The following is a 20,809-nucleotide window of genomic DNA, read 5'->3' on the forward strand; positions in this document are numbered from 1 at the left end:
ACGGCGACCATTGTTTATGCGACGGGATAGCGATGGACGTTGCCAATTGCCATGGTGACATACTTATTTAGTCACTCCAATAAAATAATACGGGCGAAATACTTTATATGGCAAAGAAACGTTTGCCGGGACAGCTAGATACTCTACAGGGTGTAACAAAAACAAGTGATAATACTTTAGGGTGTGTACGTGTTCCTTGTAGAGAGTTCACTGTGAAAGTAGCAGCGCTGAAAGACCAAAATTTTTTTTCACTTTTGTATGGGGAAACTCGTGACGCTCGGGCTCTTGCCCATACAAAAGTGAAAAAAAAATTCGTCTTTCAGAGCTGCTACTTTCACAGTGAACTCTCTACAAGGAACATGTACACACCCTAAAGTATTATCACTAGTTTTTGTTACACCCTGTATAAAATATTATGTGAGAAACAACTTACTAACAGATTTTCCGAAATTTTAATAAACGGTTACGAAAAACATTAACAATCAAAATTCAACATATAAAATACTTTAAACATCTTTAGCTATTTACGAGAATTTCAGCATTGCCTCAAATATATTATGAACTTAATAGTATATAAAAAATTTAAGGTTCATTTTTAAAGGTTCTTCTTCTGCAGCAGTTTCTTCCACACTTGCACTTTTGTGGGACTCTACTGTGGTCCGTGTTCATCTGAAGCAATTGAAAAGTCTATGTGACAATACAATTTAACCTAACAGTTGTTTAATGTTTTAGCTGCCAATTGTTCAATGTTTAAAGACACTAAACGTAAATAGGTTACATTTTCGTACATATAGAGTCATAAGTCGACATATAAAACTGCTTTATTTCTGGAAAGAAATGAGTGTATGGTAAAATAGCTTACCGCCGCGGAGGTACTAATACGGCACACGGCACAGAAGTCGTCATGGTCCAACGTCTCCAACAGAATGTACAGCTGAAAATAGTATACAGTGTCATTCAGACGCTAAAAGCTTAGCAACCCTGGTAGACTGGACTTTACACTATTATCTATCCAAGTGCAGTGCTCCCAAAGTGATAATGCGCATAGAAATTTTCGTAATTTTTCGGCAACAGTCGTATTTTCCGAGCGTCGGAAGAAGTCGCTGCAAGCGCTGTTTTAAACTTAACTTTAAGAAAAACAGCGCTTTGCAGCGACGTAGAGGCGTCTGACGTTGCTTGGACGTTACCATGGTAACGCCGCGATGGCTTCCCGGACAGTTATAGCACTTATTGACTGACCGGCGACAGCGGACAGCCACCGGCTATATGATATTTACTTCTATTTCCTTTGAACAAGGTGCAACATACAAGCGCATTGTTTGGGGCTCTTAAGTTTCATAGGTTCGGGTATTTCCGTGATTAAGACAATTAGCGAAGATTTCCATGCGCGTTATTAATTTGGGAGTACTGTAGCTTACTGGCCTTGCTGCGGCAAGCTCTCGCACTTAACCGGCAGGATAGACTCGACTAAATAATGTCAAGGTGACTTTTTGACTACATACTAATAGCAGAGTAGACAGAATGATAGAGTATGCCGACCAAGAAGTTTACACCCTAATGGAGTTTTCCTACAGAACAAAAAAGTGAAGATCAAATATTTGAACTCTGTTGACCTTTTTGTTATGTCCTGTTCTTTTCTTTTGATAGTTCTCACTCGCTCACTTGTAAAACACAGAGTTGCCAAAGTGTTTTATATTTTCCCTATTAACAAAATCAATTTTAGTTTTTAAGCCTAAAATACGTCCCATATACACGATTAAAAAACCTTACAATTAAATAAATAATAATTCAAGGGTGTTTTTTGGTTGCATAACATCAAAAGCAAAAAGAAAAATAAACTTATGTTTTTTTTTATTCACATTACTCCCATTTTATAATGTTAGTTTTTTTAATAGCAACACAAGCAAATTTCAGAACGTAGTCAAAACATTATGGCTGCCGATTGTTGACAGCATCTCTGTTCGATTTTTTACATAAAGTAAATAAAGCATATTATTTTTAATACAAAATACAATGAGTTGTGTACTTCGAGGTTGTAAAAGTGCATGGTATCCAAATTGTGGTGTGAAATTTCACGGGTAAGTTAATTAAATGAAATATTTTTTACATTTCGCTAGGGTGACCATTAGCTGTACTTTGGATTGGATTGTCCTCGTAGTTCGTACATATAACTGCAAATGATTTACTACCCGATAAAGGTGTTATGGACAAAAGTTTTATATATTAGGCTAGGATGACTAGTAGTTAGTTTGGATTGGATTGTCCTTGTATTTTACTTAGCATTTTACATTTATGGCACCTATTTTACGTTACAGGTTCCCTAGTGACCCTGACCTGAGGCAAGCTTGGTTATCTAAAATACCATTAAAATCAAATTATTATAAATCTGCCAGAATTTGTAGCCTACACTTTCGATCTGAACTTGAAGACTATGATGTCAATAGACCTGACCGCTTATTGAAATCTGCTATACCAAAGATTTGTGGGTGTTGCGAAACATTGGTAAGTTCTAATAGTGAATTATTTTACTAAATACTAGAGGTATCTTGCGGCTTCCTTGTGGCAAAATTAGGTTGTACCGTTTCCCATGGGAACTATGTATTTATACACAATAAAAGTAACCTATGTCCTTTCTCAACATCTTATCTATGTTTATGCCAAATTTCATAAAAATCGGTCCAGTTGTAAAGCATGCAACAGACAGAAAGACAGACACACAGACGATGAAGATAGTACATTAGTATGAATAAAGAAATGAGATTACTTCAGGTAATTTTATACGTGGGAGAGCCATGCTTCGGCACGAATGGGCCGGCTCGACCGGAGAAATACCACGTTCTCACAGAAAACCGGCGTGAAACAGCGCTTGCGCTGTGTTTCGCCGAGTGAGTGAGTTTACCGGAGGCCCAATCCCCTACCCTATTCCCTTCCCTTCCCTAACCTCCCCTATTACCCTATTCCCTCTTAAAAGGCCGGCAACGCACCTGCAGCTGATGCTGCGAGTGTCCATGGGCGACGGAAGTTGCTTTCCATCAGGTGACCCGTTTACTCGTTTGCCCCCTTATTCCATAAAAAAAAAAGGTAACTAATCATTTAAAGTTGTGTCTTCTTCTTCTTAATATCACTTATTTTTTTCAGGAATGTCTTAATATTCCTTCAAGCTCACAAGAAACTCCTTGCGCTAAAGCGTCAGCAATGCCGATACTTGAAAAATATGTAAGCATTAAAATTTTATGGCTGACTTTGAGACTTAGATTATCATTTACATTTTCATCTCACATTGCTTTTCAGCTCGATGAAAATGAACCACCTAAAAAGAAACAAATTGTGGAAGTGCAAGAAGCTATCGTTTTACCTGTTTGTTCATTATTTAAAAATAACAGAAATATATTAAAACCAATGTTAAAAAGGTTTAAAATCAGATGATCAGAGAGATATAAAATGGAATTTGTCAGTAATTTATGTAAGTCAAATTGTGATAATTACCATGTATTAATGTATCTAAGAATGAGATGTTTATTTTGTAATAACTATTTAAGAATCTTGACGTTCATAAGTGTTACCGTGTGACCTATATGAATAAATTATTTTGATTTGATTGATTTGATTAGAATACTACTTAAAACCCATCAATCCCCAATTTTTTGTTTGACTTTAATATAAAAAATCTTTCATATGAAGCTGTCTTTTAATTCTACTCCATTTCATATACAAAGCCAAGAAAAATATCTTACTTCATACCAATATTCTAAAGTGGAAAGATTTGTTTGTAATGGATAAACTCAAAAACTACTGGGCTCATTTTAAAAATACACATTGGGCGTTTTTAAGCGCGCGCCTAACGCGCGCTTCAAAACGCCAAACTTGTCAAAAAAGTGTACCTTATAGGTACACATTTCAATACATTTGCAATATTTAGGTGACCTTGAGCGGTACTAGGCTGACGTTACATGACAGATCAAAAGGAACCAAATATAAAACGGTAATAGTATGGGAGTTACGATTCCTTAGTTTTTATTATTCGTAGTGTATGACTAATGCCGCGGCCGTACATGCGTCTATCGTACGAAGCTTTGTGCTATGATTACGATACACGCAGATTGTCCTGGATACGGTATCGTTTTAAGCACGAAGCACTACACAGGTGCGGCCCGGGCATTAGAATAATTAGTAAATTATAGCAAGGTTCTCCCCCTGTATAGTACGGAAGCCCTAGAACAATTATTTTTTTATTTGTTTGAAAGTTTGTTCTAGGGCTCCCGTACTAATAGTTAAGGCTACTTGTTTGTCCTAGAATATTCAAAACTTTGGTTACCCTAAAGAAAAGGGATAGCACATAACAATGACGTCATCCAAGGACATATTTTTTATCTTCAATCTATTGTTCACTATGATACCTCCATTAGGGTGTAAACTTCTTGATGCCGACTTAGAACTGATGTTGAAATTTTTAAATTTGACGTATTATGACGAAAATCGTCGCTAGGGTTGTTAACTGTTACCTACGAATTTAAAAATATGACATATTCGATGGACGTGTTCCTCTTTGGTCGTATTGTTGTTTGTGTTTTGGCACATGCGATTAAAATTGTCAGAATCCAATTTTGAAATCTTTATTTTAAATATTTAAAAATAAATTATAATATCAGCCAGCGTGAGCGGTGAGGCACATTCCGTTTATAATCCTAGTGAAACCCGACGAATTTGACAGATATTGAAACCTGTCCGTTTCTTTGCAGTCGAACTACTGGTCGTTATGTCTATTGTGCTAATAGAGTTGTAGTTACTCATTGGCATAATATTATGGTAGACCTATGTATTTAGGTATGGATAATATTATGTCGATGCCATCATCATATTGACATATTCCACCAAAATGATGTCGTGGCGATGGTTTTCGAAACTACGTTACAATTCACTTTATTAATTGTAAGCAAGTCAAACTCGGAAAAAAGGATAAGTAGTTAGATATAGAAAAGCTTACCCTTAGTTTGCAATCATATAAAATATCCAATATTTTTCGCATAACTATTTTTGTGGTTTCTATGGTATTGCAAGCAGCACTGCAACATTAAGACAAATAAGTTAAAAAATGTAATAATGATAAAAATTATGAAGAAGATTAAGGCCTTCATAATGAATGAATGAATGAAGGAATGGATGAATTTATATTATGTTCACCGGATACATAATATTATTTTCACCGGACACCTGCAGCAGCATGGTGGCGCAACCAGTGTCCGCTATCAAGGAAATGCATAGAGCTCTACGAATAACTAGTAGATATGATAGAGCGCAACCAAAATGCCACCACTAAAGATGCCGGTTGGCAGCGGATGACATGAAGCGGCGGCAGACAACGTGTCGTCGCGACACTACTGGTTTCTATGTATTTCAATGAAAAGTGTCGCTAGCTTCGTGTCGCTAGCTGCGGAGGGTATTCGGCAGAGGGTGTCGCGACGACACGTCATCTGCCGCCGCTTCATGTCACCCGTTGCCAACCAGCACCTTAAAGGTGCCGGTTGTCTGCAGCTAGCGACACTCATTCATAGAAATACATAGAAACCAGTAGTGTCGTCACACGTCGTCTGTCGCCGCTTCATGTCGCTCGCTGCCAACCGGCACCTTTAGTGGTGGCATTTTGGTTGCGTTCTACTTCTATCTACTAGTTATTCGTTTATCTTAATATAATACCTTAATGTAATTTTATTCGTTATCGTCTGCTGCAACTTTATGTAGCCGGCTTCCAACTTGTACCTTACGTCTCTTAGATATTAGAGCTGCTGTGTACAATTTGATAGCAGCAGCGACTGGTTGCACCGACCGCGACATAGTGTCCCATTGAAATATAAGCCAGTTTGGGAACTTACCGTATAGTCATCCAGTATAGGCAACACAGTGTAGAGCACTCCTGACATGACGAAGAAGAACAGCTCTTGCATTCTAAAAACGGGTCGCCTAAGGGGTAGTACTGAAAAAAGGGATATGAATCTGACCTTTACCCCGTTCATTCAATGACGAAAACACATAAAATTAAATTTACTAATGTAATCCTACTTCATAAAATGTAAGGCCAATAATAATGATAAAGATGCACTTAGGTACAAAGTCGCTTTAAATGTGGAGTAGGAAATCAGAAAAATAAATGTATATTGGTCATACCAGCACAAAATAGACGAGAGCTGCTAGTAGAGTAGTCTTGGCCACACGAAGAAAAATCGATTCTGTAAATAAAATTGGTTGTTATAAGATGAACAAGAACGCTAGACGCAAGAACCTAGTGGTTAGAAGATAGAGTTGCTGAAACAACTAAACATTATTCTAATCCAGCACGAGCGTATATATAAAAAGCCGCCAAGTGCGAGTTGGAATCGCCCATGAAGGGTTCCGCAGCAGCAAACAGCAAATAGGCAACGTGTTTAGAAAATCAAAAATATTTTTTTATACATGTACCGCACCGATTTTAATCGGCGAGGTTCATAATATATTATTGTCGAAATTGGACAAGGAAGATGGATAGTAATGGGGCGGGTCCGTCCGGACACCCCCCTTATATACGCCCATGTAATCCAGTAATCCAATCCAGCGCTAAAATGCTACTGGAATAATGTAAACGGGTACAGGGATGTACTTAATTGCATTCCAGTTCCCGTTTACATTAGAGAATAACGTATTAACTGGCTATAAATTATAATACAATATTTTTTCACATGCCTGTTATACTACTAGATGATGTTGGTTCCATGCCATTATTATTGTCCATCTATAGTTTGATTTTATTTTCATAACCAGAATGAAATAGATATTACTATCTATTACACATATTTTGGTTCAGTATATTTATTTATCGTTTACTGATAATTTCACACAGCACTTTGATAATTTCAAAATGAGTGATGGCCAAAACTCTGATGACAGAAGAATTATTGACGGTTACTTTTTTAAATATGCAAATAATTTTTTGAGCCAAACTCAAAACTACACTACGGTCTACGCTTCAGCGGAACTTCCCGACATGCAAGATGTCTCACGCAAATTAAATTTGCCAATTCAGCATAATATCATAGAGCAAAATAATAAATACATCGGGTACAAACTCACGCGTATTGTAATCTCATCTTCACTGAACTAGTCTTGTCAGTTGTTGATGATATGCAGGACACAGTTTTAAACTTCGTTCATTGTTATCGAAAATGATGTTCCCCTTGTTCTACTTCAGACACGGAGGGCCTGAGCAGCGGGTGCGAGGCGGGCGGGGCGGGCGGGGTGCGGGAGGAGATAGCCCGGGACTACGCCGCGCTGCAGTCGCGACTCGGCAAGGAGTTCTCCGACAGGAGCGGCAAGCTGTCCATCTCCCACTCCCTGTACTCCTGTGAGTATGACAGCATATTGGGACAGATGGGAATATTCTCGTGCGTTTATGGCATTTATCCAGGACATTTGGTTCATTTCTTGTCGAACGTAATATGACGTCACCAAGGTTAAAACCGGCCTAGGCTTACGGGTAATAATACCTTACGTACGCACATTGTAAATGTCTAAAAAGTTTTGTAAATTAATTTGCAGATCACGATACAAAACGAGAATCTTCATCTAAATTAATTTGTCCCAGTTTTGGATTTTCTCACACTATACCAACAATAATTACTATTATCAATACTCAATAACTGTATTGAATTTTTTCACTTCCAGCATCGAGGCCTGTAGCAACCGAGGAGCAGTTGTCAGCAGATTTCAGAAAGAAGCTGGAAGAATGGCAGCGGATGAAAGGCGTGCGGCAGCCTCCGCCAGTGCCAAAGCGGCAAGACCTCAGCGAAGACTTCCTCAAGAAATGGGGTGGGTTATTATTATGTTCTCAGTAAAAAGCAAAGTTATTCTCACCGTCAAGTTGTGGTTAAAACTATGATATTAGAAACAGACGTATTGAAGTGTCCTTTTTTTGTACCATGTTCCTTTATTTATCAATATTTTGCAGATGATTGGACCCGTATGAAACAAACAAACTCTGTGCCTCCCTGGGAAGGTGACACGAAGCCAGATGAGGTGCTTGTCCAAACCTCCACCGGAATCATGAAGTTTAAAGGTACCTTTCTGTTAAAAGTTTTGTAGTTTAACTCAGGTATCGGAATTAAAATGAAACCATGTTATGTAACTGAATATTTTTTTCGGTAGTACTAGCAATAACTGTTACTATGGTTTTTTTTTTTGGTTTACTTTAGAAAAGTACAGTGGTGTGGTACTTGGTAGCATTACAAACAAGAATAATACTTACAATCTCGTCATATTTCAGGAATATCAAGATCCTTCACACGTAAGTTACAAGAATGGGAGAAGAACCAACGCATCGCTCCCGAAGCGTCCACCGTCGCTTTACTCCAGGCAGCTCGTGCCAAAGCGAAACAGCCGTCAGCCCCTCTCACTCGCACACAGTCGGACGGCAGCGTAGCTCCCAGTCTCGGCAGACGACATGCCTCCAGCTTAAGCGTCAATGACGCCGATGATTTTGACTCAGAATATGAGAGAGATCAGTCGGTAAGTGTTAAGGCAATTTAGGGAAACTTGAAAAAAATAACCTAAATGCGATATATTTATTAAAGTCTGGATAGAAATTATAGATTCAAATTAATTTAAGTCTGTTAGCAACTTCCTGTATACAATTCCTGTTTATAGCTGGAATATAATGACGAACCGGCCAGATCAGCCGTGTTGGTGGAGGTGGAAGCTGAGGAAGTGTGTACAGCGGCGCCTCTGATGGCAGTATCGCCAAGGCATATGCCGCAGACGCCGGTTTACACGTATGGACCAGCAGAAGCCAGGTTGCTATGTGAAACCTCCTCAGCGATAACAGGCACTGCTGTGCTACAACCTAATGGTGGTAAGGAACCAAATATAATCGCAATTATGTAGAAATTATGTAAGTATTAATAATTATACTTACTACTATTTTATTTTCAGATGGTAAGAAGTTTACACAGAAGAAAAAGACGGAAACCAAAACGAAAACTCATGAACAGGTAGATAAGTATGTTGTTTAATCCTAAATTCACAAAGAAAAATGTTATGAAATAAAGCAATATATTGTGTTGAACTTTACTCTTTTTCCTTTTTTTATAGGAAAAATCAATAAAGGAACATAGAATCAAATTACTGAGACAACCAAGCTTAGAAGAAGATGCTAAATTTATTAGGAAAGCAATAGAGGAAATTGAAAAAGGCAGTACCCACCGATATCATGAAAAATTTACTGTGGAAGAAAAGAAATCTGACGAGGTACAAAATTTACCGTCAACCAGTAAAAGTTCTAGCTCTAATTTAGTACAAGACAATGTAAAAGAACTAAAAACTAACAAAGAATATAACGAAGACAGAAAAGAAGATAAAGGTAATGGCAAAAAGAAATCAAAGTCTAGAGCTAGACTAGAGCGGGAACAGTCTAAGCCTTCAGAAAGTGATACTGAGCCAGAAGTTGATACGGTGACGGTTGAAATTCCACGACGTAAGAAAAGACCACGAAAACCTTCAGAAAAACCTAGAACTCCGCCCGCTTCTCTACATTCTGACACTGAAGGCGAGGTAACTGTTTTATATTTACTAATATAGTTTTTATATTGATGACATTTTATATTAGGGGGGATATGGGGGGGCGTAGCCAAAAAAGTTTGATACAATATCTGACCCCCTCTTTTGACCCCTTGGAGAGGTGGGGGGAAAATTTTTTGTACACCAGTAGTGCTAGCACGGCGACCAGCGGAAATGCGAAAGTATGGACAAACTGTGGAAATAAACCCAAGGTGCCGTTCCGATCTTTTTTCGTTCCGAAAAATTCAATTAAAATGCAACTTTATGACAGACTATAGTCATAAACTGTGGAGATAAACTTAAGGTGCCGTTCCGATCTTTTTTAGTTCCGATTAATTCAATTAAAAAGCCACTTTATGACAGACTATAGTTCTAAAAATTCAAATAATATCCTACATTATGACATATACTATAGTGTGTCATAAAGTGGCATTTTATTTGAATTTTTCGGAACGAAAAAAGATCGGAACGGCACCTTAGATTTATTTCCACAGTTTGTCCATACTTTCGCATTTCCGCTGGTCGCCGTGCTACCGCTACAGATGTTAAGTTGGGAGAAGACAAATATATCTGCGAAAACCGCATTCAAATCGGATCAGTAGTTTTCGTGTGATGCTGGAACAAACATACAGACAGACAGACAGACAGACAGACAGACAAAAAACTAACCACAGTTTTGGCTTCTATAGCGATGTAGTAACAGCCCCCGCTTATTATTTTTTTTATATCTTTAATGTACAGAATATATATTCGTGTTTTATCGATAATTGATAAACTGAAAAATATGACTCTTCCTGACATCTATTGGCGAATAATAATACCATTTTGTGAGCAACTAATTGTTTTAACGACCAGCAGATGGCGTTATTAAGTAACACGAAGTCAATGAGTGTTTGCTATACCGAGCAAAGCTCGGTCATCCAGGTACTATTTTTTACTCAAGCTAAAATAAATTTTTTAATTACAGGTGTATGTACTAAAAATTAAAACTCCTGACCAAAGGGGTGTGTCGCCAGAGGTGATAGTTAAAACTACTAGAAAAATATTCTCTCCCGTCGTGAGAAGCGGAGAATCTATACCTAGAGCTGTAATTCCAGTGAATGTGGAGGACTTAGATAATGTGAGCCCTTCTCCTACGCCTCACAAAAATGAAAATCCTAATCCTATTCAACAAAGTCAAAAAGAAGACACCGAAAATAAGTTCAAAGGTTCGGGAGATCTTCAAGATGACGAACAAAGGTCGAAATCGAGGCCTCCACTTCCTTCATCTCCTTCGTCTCAAAGAAAGCCTTCTCCAAAGGAAACTTCTCCTTCTATACGAATAATGATTCAACGATACAACAAAAAAATTAACGAAGAAGGTAATCTGCCCTACTAGACAAGTGGCAAGCGATTATCGTAAACGCCAACAAAATGTATGCGATTTGACATAAGTCATCGCTTCGCTAGCGAATACTAATGTCAAATCCCATAAACTTTGTTGGCGTTTACGATAATCGCTTGACACTTGTCTCTAGGCCCTGATAATTTTACTGGTTTGATGTCAATATACCCAATCTGTAGTAGTTTATTTGTCTATTTATTGTTTTCGCTTATTTCATAATAATATTATTTAATTGTATAATTAATTAATAACATTGCTTGATTTCGTAGGTCCTGTGTCGGGAATCAGCAGTGGTGCCGCATCGCCGCCCTGGAGATCGCCAAAATCAGACAGGCGCAGACCTCCAGATATGCCCGTTGGTGTGAATATTAGGTAAAAGCAACTTAAATATCTTCACATCTTATGCTTATAACCTAATAATTTACTGTTATTTAACTTACACAGAAGTAATCCGTTCCTCGAAAAAGAAGTCCAAAAATCCGCAAGCGCTTGCCAGCTGTCAAGACGGGAAAGAAATTCTTCGGAGAAAAGTATCCCACCGAGCACTCTGGCTATAGATGGCGTGTTGAAGTCGCACAGCGCCAATGCGTTGCATCCTGACAAAAGCGAACCTCCTAGGCAAGAAGACATGCAAGCTGGGGCGAGTACAGACACAATAGTACCTAGAAATTTGGACCAAGAAGAACCAAAACCTGTTGAACAACCGCCAATATTGAGGCAGCAGTCTGAAGTCCTCCCACCCTTAACCAGATCTGCAACCGATGGTGTCGCATTCGATAGATCAGTCTCAGTAGATCCTCACATCAATTCCTTACAAACGGACCAGCTGATGGCGAGGCTTTCGGAACGAGCAGCAAAAATTCGCGAAGCCAGAGAGAGGTTCCTGTTTTCGACCCAAATGAGGCGAGACGGGACCAGCTCAGCCAGTGATTTGAGACCAGGAGATCGGTGAGTTGAAATATTTTATAGCCGATTGTACTAATTATATTCTTTTTTTTTTATTTATTTCGCGTGTAACCCACTTTGGGGCTGTTTTCGTCATTCCCACGACTTTATCTTAAGCAGCGAGTGGAGCGCCATGGGAAGTGGGTAGATCCCATGCTTGGTGAGTCCCCTACCCCAGCCGAGCCATTCCGGCGGATTGAACCTAAGAAGAGTTTACTCCGTTCTAAGGGTCCAAGTAAGTCCGTTCTAAGATCCCTTTAGGGTCAACTCTGATAGAACGGTGCGCAGCAGAGAGGATTTTATTACTTTAAAGTTTAAGTACATAAACGTTTGAAGTTTGAACCTTACAAAAAATGCTCGCGCGTCCTCTAGGGTACGCGGGAATACCTTATCGCACATTAGTTTAATATTATTAAAGTTTATTTTCAAGTGCGATAAAAAATTATCGACGCTGCTCTCCATTAAGTCTGCATTGACGCTGGCACTGACCCTTATAGTAGAGTAGTTGTAATCCACCAGACGGCGCAATTAAATGTTCAAAACTTCCCAGGTCGAGTCGTGTAAGCTGCGACAGTGACGTGACTGCGGGCGCGGCCAGGCAGCAGGTCCGCCTCTGCCGCACCGCCTCCAACCTGGGCCGGAGCCTCTCCACTGGCATGGTCAACGTTGAGAGGGACACCTGGCAGAGAGTTGCTGAAGGTAAACGATCTTGCACTCTTAATACCGCAATCAGTGACGAATATTAATTACTTAACTGCTACGAATAATAAAAACTAAGGAAAAGTAACTCCGTCAAAAAACATGCTCCACAATACTTGTCAAAAAAGTGTACCTTAGGTACCTACACATTTCAATACATTTGTAATATTTAGGTGACCTTGAGCGGTACTAGGCTGACGTTACATGACAGATCAAAAGGAACCAAATTTAAAACGGTAATAGTATGGGAGTTACGATTCCTTAGTTTTTATTATTCGTAGCTTAACTGTAATTAAGTGAACATTTTGACATAAGCCTCATACATTATCTGTCTAACTCTACATTTAATTAGAGTTAGGGTCATTCAGACCGCAACGCGACGCACAGATATTATGCATTTCTAAATTTGTATTGAATTGACAGATTTGCATGACGTCTCACGCAATTGAAGTACTTGCCAAATCTATACAAATTTAGATTAATGCATCTACGGCCTACGGATCGCGTTCCAGTCTGAATTGACCCTTTGTCTTATTAAATGTAGAATTAGACAGATAATGTATGGGGCTTATGTCAAAATCTTCATTCAATTACTTACCTACTGCAGCAATCAGAGACGAATATTACTTAACTGTAATTATTTACACTATATTAATTACACTATACATTATCTGTCAAACTCTACATTTAATTACAGATAAAATATAATAATAATTAATATGCGTCTCTAACTGCCGCACTCAGAGACATTTAATTATAATTAACCTTCAATTTAATGAGGAGTTTGACAGATAATGTATGGAGCTTATGTCAAAAATTTTCCGTTAAATTTTCTCTTTTTGAGTCTCCAACCATTCGTCACTCACAACAATCCAAAAGCAAGGCACCATGATATTTTATGCTCACATAATACATATAAAATCTTCCTAAAAGCTGTGACTTGTAAGGATTTCAAATATTATGTTAGACCTAAATTACTATCTTTTTAATTTATTTCAGGTCAGCGGAAAGACCGCACCAAGTCTAGATTCAGCTTAGGACGCTTGGCCGCAAAAATACGACGAAAAGAAGAGAGCACTGTGACCAAACTGTGTCGACAGACCCTGACTGTGCAGTTGAGGAAATAAAGTATTATTATTTTCTTCTTTCTTATATTTATTCATCATCAGAGAGGATTCCGACTTAACTTTCTTGAACGTGGACGTCACGGTCACACAAAACACAACCTCCAAAGGCCAATCGCTTTAAGGCGCTTTGCAGACGACGGGGCGGGGCGGGCCGGTTAATTTCGCCGCGAACAATAGCACAAAAGGAATCCCATATTACCAACGCACACGGCGGGCAAAAAGACCACGCCGCTGGTGCCCGGCGGGCACTGGCGGCTCATGTCCGCGGCTGCACGCCGTGCATCACACAAACCAGTTTACATGCAGTAACGCAGACGGCGTGTGCCTTGTGTACGCGGCGCGGGCAGCCACAGACATCGACGGGCGTACACAGCGAAATTGACCGGCCCGTCCCGCCCCGTCGTCTTCAAAGCGCCTAAAACTTGAAAAGCTCAAAAAATACGCTCTAAACAGCTCTAATGGCTCATTTTCATTGGTCGATAGGGCCCGCATGCGGGGTGCTGGAGATTTCTGGAACGCGTGCCACAGGGCCCGCATTCGGGGAACCGTTTTCATTAGTCGATAGTGCCCGCAGGGCTGGGGAGAACCTCTGTGTTCGTCGCCAGTTACAGACGTTCTTGCCATGGAACAACAATTATTGATGTTACGCGGAGCAATATTGACTGTCTACCCTCAGGTATGGCATTATCAGACTTCTATATTTTATGATCATACAGGGAACTGTTAAAAAAAGTTTCACGGTGGTACAAATAAAAAAAAAACTCCTTTGCAGTAGTATGGAGGCCATTGGGAACTGTCGGGAACGTGGCAACTCGCGTCCCGCAAGCTGTATATCGACCGATGAATTTCATTGGTCGATATCACGGTCGGTATAAAGCATGCGGGCAATCCCCGCAGGCGGTGTAACGAACACGTATCGACTTGTAACTTTCATTGGTCGTTATCTCGGCTGCGGGGACTGCCCACCTGCTGTATAACGAACGAGTTAACGACCAATGAAAATGAGCCGTAAGTGAGTAGTTTTAGAAAGCTATTGAGTAAAATCAAAACCAATTAATAATGACTTATTTCTCGGGACTTCTTAGCGCCAGTCTCTTCTACGGTAATATTAGATAGAATTAAATTTTCTATTCTCTCAATTAAGTATTAAGAGGACATTTCGAGGAAAACTGAAAATGAAACACTTGGTTATTTTATTACCATTTTAATTTCAATCTTGTCAATACTCAACGAACCATTCAATAGTGATAACAATAGTTACCATATCAAAACACTACGGTATTACCGTTCACGCTCAGTTTGCAGAGGGCCATCAGTGCACATGTCGAGCTTGAACGGTTAAGCTTCAGCCAAACCCGTGCGACCAAAGCGACTACGAAGCGGGAGCTTCACAATCGCGTTGGTCACGCAGGTTTGGCCGAAGCATCACTGAAAACACTGCGCTTCGTCACTAAATTATTCTTTAGCACTTATGACTCGCTGTAAACTGAACGCGAGCAGGCTAGTAAGACAAGAGAACACTTACGAATAAAATTAATGGATAATTTGGTTGAGGTAGATTCAATTTTTACCAACTAACGTAATAATGGGGACGCGAATATTTTCAAATCGAAACTTTCCCCAAAAATATTCCTGTCCCCGTTAAACAAAACTTAATTTTATGATTGGAATACTTCGAGGGCACTTCTCGTCGAAATAGAAATCAACACTGGCGGTAAAATAGAATTTAAAAATATAAAAATTTAGTAAGATCGAAATATTCCAAACGTACAAGCAACTCGGGTCGTATAAATACGACCTGCTTATGTTATATACTATATTTACATAATATCTCCTTTACTATGCGCCGGCGCGTCTCCCTCGCAGAGAATTAATAAAACATATCAACTGTTAATAATTTAACATAATTATTTTAATATCCTAAGTTAAAATATTTTTAATTTTAGATAATTATGAATTTTTGTACCTATGTGACGATTTTATACTATAATTTTATACTAGGGGAGCCCCGGAGTCCGCGCCGGCGCCTTACCGACGTACCGAAACAAAGCCAATAAAATATGCAAGCAAAACTGCAAACAAAATCTATACCTCTCACTCCGTCTTCACGCGCGAGAAAGAGATAAACACGAGGGCCCTGAACGGCTGGTAAACATTTGGACGCTCGCTACAATAAGTACAGGCAATATCACCGTTCTTTAATTTTAAAGGTGAGTAAGGAAATAGCTCCCAATCTTAAGGCATTGTTCTCGAGCAAAGAATACCATAGACGTGTTATTCTAGACTAAACGAATATTTTGTGTTATAAAAATCGAAATTCAACAATTGTATATTGATTTTTTGAGTGTTATAATCTGTGGATGTTTACAACTTTTGAACTATTTATTGCTAGGCGCCTCGAGGTACAAACGCGAGGCATCAGTAGGTACAAACTCAGCCCGAAATTCTCGATCGTAATGTTAACAACGGGTATAATTTCAGCTTTAAAACGGATCTCATATAACTATTCACAAAGTTCATATTGCTTCCTGTTTTTAGTAAACGTACAATAAACTGTCAAACAATCCAACATTTGTATTTAAATAAAAAAGAAATCCAACACAATATTTATTGTGGTAAATTAAAACTTAATATAAATATCAGTTTTTATATACACAACGGTTCATAGAAGAGGTACATCCATATTTAATTTAGCATAAAACGTTCGAATAAAATTGTTAAAATAAAGCGGTACGGAACAAAAAAATATCTTATGGACGCACCGGTCTTCCATACTATGATAACGTATTATAAATAGATTAAACTAGAAACAAAATCTGGTGGAGAACTATTGCAGCATTATGGAATGTGTTTTTGTTGTATATTACATACGGAATGAAAACTATTTACGCCACGAGATGGCACTGACGACTTATTAAAAAGAAACACTAAAAACGAGAAGAAACATTTCACTTTTATGTTATTTCTGCAAGATATTGTCGTTAAATTAACAGCTTTTGATGGAGTCAAACGAATTTGATTCCAAAAAGCTGTATAGGCACAGACAAAAAAAGTCAGTGACATTCTCGCGACTCTGTGCCTGGTGTAAGTTTACAAATTAAGCGGAAAATTGAAATAATATAGAGGCACATATCAGGCTTTCGATCGAACCATTTCATTCCAAGGACGGACAAGCCATGTGTATAACGTGGTATAAAATAATATCAATAAGTATACGTGAATCTATTTCTAATTTAACATCTATGTCCTGGTCTAGTCGTATGAGGGTAACAGGTAAAACTTTTCGGAATTAAGAGAGCGGGTGCTGTTATACTAATGTATAGTGTTATATTAGACCAACACATAGACTCGGGTACAGACAGCAAATATAATATTTCGACAGCAATATAACTTACACCAATTTATAGCATCACTATATAATTTCTGCCCATTACTATTTTGTACTATATTTGAAGATCGCTTACGGATAAGACCACGAATTGTACTATTCTATTATTTTTTTTGTTCGCTCGATCGCTATTATAATATGACATCTACAGTAATTTTGTGGATTGCATCAACAACTATAAACTATCAGGATTAACGTCTCGTAAACAACGCAGTAACCGTGTAGCATCTAAATATTTTCCATTTTATTGTGAATAAAACGTTTGAAAAACTTCAACTTTTCAATCTGTAGATTGCAACATTAGTATATTTTGTTGTCTGTACCGTATACGGTGTGTTTATATTAATAAAAAATTGTACATTATTCAGGTATAGGATATTGCTATAACTCAGTATTTTGGCTATACATATCATATAGAACGAGATTCGCGTGTTTCGCACCGGACAAACTCGCCACATCGGTGGGAGAAGTTTTACCTAAAACTATGACGTCATAAAACATCATCGCATTCGTTACCGACTTCACGTCTTGGTGAAGGTTGAACTAAAGTTGCAACTGTTTAGTGACGTTTTAATGCTTGTAGGTTAGCACATATTTTTATCACACTCGATTCCCTATGCGGTTATTAAAATAGCTGTCATACTTTAAGTGAATGGCGAGTTTGTCCGTTATGAAATAATACAATAAAATACCAAAATCGGTACGAACACAACCGCGAGTGAACATATTACTGTATACATTAGTGAAAGCACATCTTATATATAACAATATTTACATGTTTACTTTAGTACCGCCAACTTTGTATTCAGGGTCCGAACATCTTTTTAAGACGTAGGTTGTATAGCAACTTAGGTTGTATAATATTCTTTTTAGAGGCTCAGGAGATACAAAAAATACAATATAAAGATGCCGGAGCCTCAATACAAGAGTCGCCGTAGTCACATGGTAGTTTGTAAAAGCTGATTGGTCCAACGTTAAACTACAATCGGAAAAAGTAACCAAATAAAGTGGTACCATAAATGACAATTCCTCGCGACACCGGGTGCCTCCTCAACGCGGTCGCGCTAAACGCGGACAACAGCCGAGCAACCTCCTCCGGACACCCGTATGTCAAAGCTTAAGACCCTGTGACAAAAACCTAGCGTCGAAGATAAAATTCTAGATTTATGACCTAACTCTAGTCCTAAGCTATCTTAGTGTAATTGAAATTTCAGGTACTTAGTCGGCGATTTAATATTATCTTTATAACTGAGTTTTACATTATAGTTAGGGTATATTTACATCGAAATTGCGCTTTTCAAGTACTCACTCTGTTGATTTTTAAACTAAAACTCACAATATCTAAACACTATCATTAAGCTATATAATCAAAGTTGCATTAAGACCGTAACAAAAAAGGTTACATAATTATATGATTAAAATAAATAAACGCTGAACCTACCGCTGAACCCATAACATATATCTATGGAAAATAATTAGTATGTCTTCCACTACAGTGATAATGACATTCAACAAGTGAGTACAATAAAAACGCACTAAAATACTTATTTTTACGAGTAATTGTACCTAGGTGCTTCATAATGAATCGGAACAAGAGGCGTAGTGTTAAATAAAAAAAAAACAAATCAACTAAGAATCAGTAAAAAACCTACACAGAAAAAAAACTAAAACTATAATAAATAGAGTGCTAACCGTGATCGGGCGAACTAACATTTAACATCTAAACGCATCTTACGAAGAAAATGAGGTAGTTTCAAATTGTGATATGGAATAGTGAACAACGAACTATAGTTTTAATAAAACGGTGTTACAGACGCGAATAAAGAATTTAAAGTTAAGAAGAAGTTTTAAGAAATAAAAGTTGAAAACAGTCTAAAAAGTTTCGCACAGGAGGACGTTATGTTTATACTAATTTGTGGTAATATATAAAATAATGTAAATGAATCTGATAAAAAAATTCTAACGGTTAAAAGTTTGGTATCGCGTCTGTAATAGGATCAAAAACGTTTTGCTATATTTAACAAAAGTCTTAAAATTCAACTTACTATTGCGAATTAATAGTAGTTCGTTGTATTAATTAATTTTAATATAATATATTTTTTTGTATTTTTAACGTCTTTTTTAAATCTATCTACTTTAATGTAAAAAACGTGGCGCATCCGCTACTTAAACTATAACAGGTATATAAAAGTGTGCGTAAAAAAGGCGTACCCGTTGCGTGCACGCAACGTGCGCGTACGCAGGTCGGAATGTAAGTCAGAGGGTAACTAGCATCTAAGGCTCGTCCTGTAGTCTACGATCGATAAATTGTAATGTCATTATTAAAATACTTTACTTAGAAGTTGAAACTGTGTTTATGTAAATGCAAAACAAGTGAGGAAAAATACTTCCATGCTTTCTGGCGATACTGATACTGCCTACAATCTACATAGATGAGTAAAACAATTATTTTCACCGAATCCTAGACTACGAAGACCACGAACAAAACAAAATGTGAATAAATAAATAGATTTCCGTCAATAAATATTATATACAGGTTCAGGTAATAGGGCTGTTTGGATACGATTTGGTGTGATAGTACGTCACCGGTCGTGCGGGTGGCGGGTGCGCTTATTGTCCGGGTCCGGGCCGCGCCGGAGCGTTTATGTACAAGTAGGGACCGGGGGAGCCTCGGGCGAGAATAACTTCGCACGGCCCGAGCGACCGTGGAACTAATTAATTTACCCGTACTATTGTTTAAAAATCAGCCTTACGTCGTTCGAAATAAAGTCTACTAGGAACAAAACGCGCCGAGCTATCCTCGCCTCGCGGCTACCGTTGTGATTCGTCCTACCGTCGGGGGCCGCCTAACCCCCCTGTAGTTCTACGCGCCGCGGTGGGCTCAACCGTTGGGCTGCAGGGTGGGTTGCTGGCTGTTGTCGCGAAAGCCCCCTTCGACGTTCATGTTGTCGTCGGGCAGCTTGGGACCGGGCCGCGCGAGGTCGAGCGCGGAGTCGCCGAGGGTCGTCTCCTGCGTCGTGTCGGCGTCGTGTCGGGACACGTCGAACGCCTCGAACTGGCTGTCCAGCCGGCGACCTCTTTTCATTCGTCCGTTCGGGGTTTTGGACTAGAAATTTAATAAACGAATTACAACATTTTTCTTAACGTCTTATTTTTGTATGTGCATAACTAGGTATGTATGTTACATATAAACATAATACGAATTGGAGCATATACAATGGAGTGAACTTGTCAACGTGGGCTCGATTGCTTTATATATGGCTCGCAGAGCACGTAGAGATTCGTAGATTGACATTGGAATTAATGTCCCTTTCTCTACCTAACATTAAAATTTTGCCACGCTCGTCTTCTCTAAAATGCGATAAAAATACCATGCCTGAAAAAGGCAAGAAGGGACTTGTACAATTATTGTCCAAATGCTCTGCGACAGCAACTGCATATACTCACGGCGGGGTTCTCCGTGATGTGGACGTGTCCGTTGAGCAGCGGCTCCCCCGCGCCGTTGCACAGGCGCGCGCCCACCGTCTGTCATAACATCTGAACATTTATTATCGTTGCTCGTCATCACACTGACTACTTTAAAATATTTAGAGTGGGTTGTACCAACTTTAACTGTAACTATAACAAAATGTCAAATCAACTCTCAAATCTCTGCTCAAAGTCAATAATGGACGCCATATTTGACGA

The 20,809-nt window shown here is 38.7% G+C and overlaps 4 protein-coding genes across 4 annotated transcripts in view; 2 read left to right on the forward strand and 2 right to left on the reverse strand.

The window, feature by feature from the left end:
* LOC121740457 overlaps positions 1 to 13,749 on the forward strand; it is a 31,989-nt gene extending 18,240 nt beyond the window's left edge. The window contains exons 6-17 of the mRNA XM_042133151.1: positions 7,220 to 7,372; positions 7,693 to 7,836; positions 7,976 to 8,083; positions 8,291 to 8,532; positions 8,671 to 8,875; positions 8,956 to 9,014; positions 9,115 to 9,573; positions 10,547 to 10,940; positions 11,233 to 11,335; positions 11,408 to 11,911; positions 12,459 to 12,607; positions 13,607 to 13,749. Of these exons, the coding sequence (XP_041989085.1) occupies positions 7,220 to 7,372; positions 7,693 to 7,836; positions 7,976 to 8,083; positions 8,291 to 8,532; positions 8,671 to 8,875; positions 8,956 to 9,014; positions 9,115 to 9,573; positions 10,547 to 10,940; positions 11,233 to 11,335; positions 11,408 to 11,911; positions 12,459 to 12,607; positions 13,607 to 13,734 (2,648 nt within the window). The 3' untranslated portion in view covers positions 13,735 to 13,749. The remainder of the gene's footprint in view (positions 1 to 7,219; positions 7,373 to 7,692; positions 7,837 to 7,975; positions 8,084 to 8,290; positions 8,533 to 8,670; positions 8,876 to 8,955; positions 9,015 to 9,114; positions 9,574 to 10,546; positions 10,941 to 11,232; positions 11,336 to 11,407; positions 11,912 to 12,458; positions 12,608 to 13,606) is intronic.
* On the reverse strand, positions 434 to 6,872 carry LOC121740460. Its single transcript, XM_042133155.1, has 6 exons — positions 6,715 to 6,872; positions 6,163 to 6,224; positions 5,871 to 5,971; positions 4,985 to 5,063; positions 863 to 934; positions 434 to 669 (listed from the first exon to the last, which is right to left on the reverse strand). The coding sequence occupies exons 1-6, from the start codon at positions 6,761 to 6,763 to the stop codon at positions 583 to 585; spliced, it is 450 nt and encodes a 149-aa protein (XP_041989089.1). The 5' UTR covers positions 6,764 to 6,872; the 3' UTR covers positions 434 to 582.
* LOC121740459 (THAP domain-containing protein 2-like) lies at positions 1,921 to 3,571 on the forward strand. Its single transcript, XM_042133154.1, has 4 exons — positions 1,921 to 2,078; positions 2,316 to 2,502; positions 3,139 to 3,216; positions 3,292 to 3,571. The coding sequence occupies exons 1-4, from the start codon at positions 2,014 to 2,016 to the stop codon at positions 3,424 to 3,426; spliced, it is 465 nt and encodes a 154-aa protein (XP_041989088.1). The 5' UTR covers positions 1,921 to 2,013; the 3' UTR covers positions 3,427 to 3,571.
* A 5,460-nt stretch (positions 13,750 to 19,209) lies between the features above and the next one.
* Positions 19,210 to 20,809, reverse strand: part of LOC121740560 — a 91,172-nt gene continuing 89,572 nt past the window's right edge. Inside the window, exons 23-24 of the mRNA XM_042133297.1 lie at positions 20,570 to 20,647; positions 19,210 to 20,228 (exon numbers count right to left, since the gene is read on the reverse strand). Of these exons, the coding sequence (XP_041989231.1) occupies positions 20,004 to 20,228; positions 20,570 to 20,647 (303 nt within the window). The 3' untranslated portion in view covers positions 19,210 to 20,003. The remainder of the gene's footprint in view (positions 20,229 to 20,569; positions 20,648 to 20,809) is intronic.

This window comes from Aricia agestis, chromosome 3 (genome assembly GCF_905147365.1).
Source record: "Aricia agestis chromosome 3, ilAriAges1.1, whole genome shotgun sequence".
Lineage (NCBI taxonomy): Eukaryota > Metazoa > Arthropoda > Insecta > Lepidoptera > Lycaenidae > Aricia > Aricia agestis.